At 40.1% G+C, this 4,053-nt stretch overlaps 1 protein-coding gene across 1 annotated transcript in view; it reads right to left on the bottom strand.

The window, feature by feature from the left end:
* Positions 1 to 2,909: 2,909 nt before the first annotated feature.
* LOC122816714 (parvalbumin, thymic CPV3-like) overlaps positions 2,910 to 4,053 on the bottom strand; it is a 26,163-nt gene continuing 25,019 nt past the window's right edge. The window contains exon 5 of the mRNA XM_044089703.1: positions 2,910 to 3,052. Coding sequence (XP_043945638.1) covers positions 3,024 to 3,052 — 29 coding nt within the window. The 3' untranslated portion in view covers positions 2,910 to 3,023. The remainder of the gene's footprint in view (positions 3,053 to 4,053) is intronic.

Here is a 4,053-nt window from a genome sequence, read left to right as displayed (position 1 = left end):
GAGCTACTCCAAGTCTGAATTACTGTGGGTAAGACCCCCTCTTCAGGTCATCATCAGTTACAGGTACTGTTCCATGAATCAAGATGCCTACACAGCTTATTTAGATCTACCTTGGACAATTAAGGTACAACCTAACCCCCTAGTCATGGGTGACATCAACTATTCTTCCATTAATTGGGAAACTTATATGATCCCAGACTCATTCGCACAAATTTCCTGGACTTTGTTAACTCAAATGCCCTGGAAGAAATAGTGCACCACCCCACAAGGGGCTCCAGTATTTTAGACCTGGTCCTCAGCAATATGAGTGACCGATGCAATGCCTCAAGTTTAGGGCCAACACTATTAAATCCAACCCATAAATCATTAATTTTTGAATTTGCAATAGCACCAGAACTTGGCAAAGGAGAAGTCAAGCTAAAAAGCTTCACAAAGCTAACTATACCTTCCTAAGGGAAGGTATAATCAACTTCCAAGCTCCAGTTTCCACAGATTGCATTGACGGCTATACTAAGGTATACATTGATGCCCTGTATTAACATCTACACAAATGTATAGACACAGCCATACCGGATAGGATTAAAGCAAGATCTTCAAGAAAAACAAACCATCCTGCTGGATGTCTAGCATTAATAAGTTATACAATAAGCAAAAGAAGCTGCTGTCTAAAAATACAAAAGTGAGACCCCAGAATTGGAAGAGCACCCTCCTCAGTCTAAACAAGCAAACAAGACAACTCATAAAATCTTCAAAGAACAACTACAAGAAAAATTTAGCAACCATAGCCAAGGATAACCATAAGGCTTTCTTCAGCTACTTCCGCAACCTAAAAGGTAGGACCCAGATGTGTGTTGAACTAATTGTGGATGGCATCACACACACAGTGACCCTGCAAAAATTGAAAATCTGCTAGCAGACAGGTTTGTTGAAAATGTCACCCCCTATCCCACCCAAGCATACCACAAACCATGACTTCATCATCTCCTCCTGTCTGCATCTCCAAAGAGCAAATCATCAATGCTCTCTCCAAGGTTAAGCATACAGCCTCCATGGGACCAGATGGCATTCTGGGCTGCATTCTTAATGTTCTAAAACAAGTGATAGCTACTTCTTTAGGCACTCTATTCAACCACAGCCTGAGTACTGGCTTTGCCCCCACTGAATGGAAAACAGTGACTGTTATCCCCTTCCACAAGGGCAGCTAGGAAACAGACCTGGGTTTAGGTTTAACCAGCCTCATCTGTAAGGCAATGGAATGAATCATCATGGACCTCATAAATAAGGATATAGGTGACCTCCAAACCCTGGATCCATCCCAGTTCAGTTTTTTCCAGGGCAGGCTGGTGGACTTATCCAAGAATGTGACCAGAGCCATAGATGAGGGCAAAGCCATGCACACAACCTATCTTGACTTGGCCAAGGCCTTCAACACTATCAGACATTTGGGCATCATTGACAAACTAACCCAGATGAATAATATAAATCCCTATGTTGTTAGGTGGGTTGCAAACTGGCTCAAAGACTGACAACACTCAGTCAAAGTGGAAGACTTTATCTCCACCAGCAGACCTGTCACCAGTGGAGTCCCACAAGGGTCAGTGCTGGGCCCCCTCTTGTTTGGCATATACTTATTTGAAATCCAGGCCAGAATGGAGGGGCTGTGGCTAACCAAGTGTGCTGATGACTGCAAATAAGGTTTTATCATTGAATCCTCTAGCTATGTCAGCGTACCTCAAAAGGGACTTACACAGACCAATGATTGGTGCCAAAGCCATGATCTTAAACTAAATGCTAGAAATGCATTATTGCTCCCTTTGGTAAAAACAATGTCCCTGCTGATTGTAAAATAAACAATTATACTCTAAGTACCAATTCAGTAGTGAGAGACCTGGGAATACAAGTTAACTGTGACCTCAACTTTGACCACCGTGTGTCTACTGTGGTGAGGAAGGCATTCTACGTTGTTCACTTGACTAGCAAAGGCATCACCTCAAGAGCAAAAGAGGTTATAACCCCTGTACTCTTCTCTCATCAGGCCTGTTATTGAATATAATGCTTCCTTTGGTGTGTACCATACCAGACACCTGCAGCAACTTGAGAAACCTCAGAGATGTCTAACTAAGAAAATTCAGGATCTCCAGCACGTCTTATATGGACAGAGTGAAGTCGCTGTCACTGTACTCAATAGCGTATAGACTACTCAGAGGCAACTTATGTGTGGTTTACAGGGCTATCTCTGACTCAAATCTAATAGAAATGCTGCACATCCATAAGTCAAATGGGACTAGAGTTACCCATTCCAGGGACCTCAGTCTCGCCTGCGACATAAACAGGACCTGTTGGAGAGACAGATACATCTCCCAGAGATTGCCACTCCTCTGGAATAGGCTTGCAATCCATATCAAGCAGAGCACTTCCATGACCCTGTTTAAATGCAACCTGGATGACTGGATGGGAAACCGGAAATTTCTGCCGGGGATTGCCCCAGCTTCTCTCCTGGACATGGGTAGTCCTTGCTAGAAAAACCTTGGGCATATATGATATCTCTCATCTATATTAAATTAGGATTTAATGGCTAGGCTTGTAAAGACCCTTGGGTCAATAACCTAATAACATCTATAAACCTATGAACCTAAATAAAGAGTACTAGATAAATACTTGACATCCCGCCTTCCACAATTAATATAGCATGTGTTATTTATTGTTTATATCTACATAACATTTTATCTAGTAGAAAATACAAATATCTTTCCTTAAGCTTAATTCTCATAAGAAAACAAGGGGGTGGATTTACTGAATTTTTTAAGTGTAATTTTTAAAAACTGGTGTCATAAGCAATGGTTAGGCATTTAGCATAAACATCAACAGAAGCTTCCATTTTGTGTCCAGTAATAAACAAAACAACAGCATTTCAAATTACTGCCTTTATTTATAAATAAAGTACAGAAGTATATCTCAAAAACATAGGTAGATTGTAACCATGTGGTTTTCCATGATTGTGAACAGCTGATACTCTTTGTAATTCAATAATGTAGTACCAACTCCACAAATTCTGCAACAGAAGAGAAAAAAATCGGAATTAATTAACAATTTTCTCTACAGAAAAAGATGACAAAAGTAACTCAAATTTAACATTTGTCTACCAGATTAATGTAGTCTAAAGGGAAACTATGGTCACATTTTAGCAAATAAGTACACAGTAGCTCAACAGTACATTCACAACAGCAGCAGCAGCTGAATGCCGCTCATTTAACCACTCCTTCCCCAGTACGAACAGTGCAGTATTCAGCATCAGTGAGGTACAGAGAACATTCCAGGTTCATGTGCTACCAAACAAAAACAAGGCTCAAACCCAAACAGAGGTATGACACCTGCAGCTTACTGAGTGATGCATGCTGAGGGCAGAAGGGAAAGTGCTGAACAGAGAAGTAGACATGAGGAGTTATAACAGTATGAAGATCCTTAGGCTGAGGACAATATCAAGCTGAGGGAAAGAACAACATTAAGGAGCTAAGGAAGAAATATGGAAAACTAACAGAAATGAAATATTAAACATGAACGACCATATCAGTTTTCCTTTCATTAAAGTAGAAAAGGCCTGTATAAGGTACTGTAGATCTGTCTGTAGTAAATATAAAGGGGAGCATTTTTTTACTCAAGGACATGTGGGGAGTGGTGCTACAACAGTAAATGCTCATGATGCCAAATACTATGAGCACAGTACTGGGGACAGCTCATGCTACACTTGTCAAATGACTAGTTACATACCCTTAAGAAGGATACATTTATATTGTGTTTTTGTACAAAATTATTATCAAAGTACATTTAAACCATTCCAGTGATAGTGAAATTATGCATTTTAGCATCCATCTCCAACACAGAGACAAAAAACACAAAAAGCATTGTATTGATGCATGCACCACTTTATGACAGGTGAAATATTTATCGGAATATTAGAAAACATTCTGTTTGCCATTCTGATAAGCTGAGGTATCAGAATAACGTGTGCAATATTTATCTGTGGGCAAAAATTGAATTTTGGAGTTTTTTCAG

Source organism: Protopterus annectens, chromosome 12.part0, assembly GCF_019279795.1.
Source record: "Protopterus annectens isolate FY-2018-M chromosome 12.part0, PAN1.0, whole genome shotgun sequence".
Lineage (NCBI taxonomy): Eukaryota > Metazoa > Chordata > Ceratodontiformes > Protopteridae > Protopterus > Protopterus annectens.
This window is presented reverse-complemented; position numbering and strand designations above follow the sequence as displayed.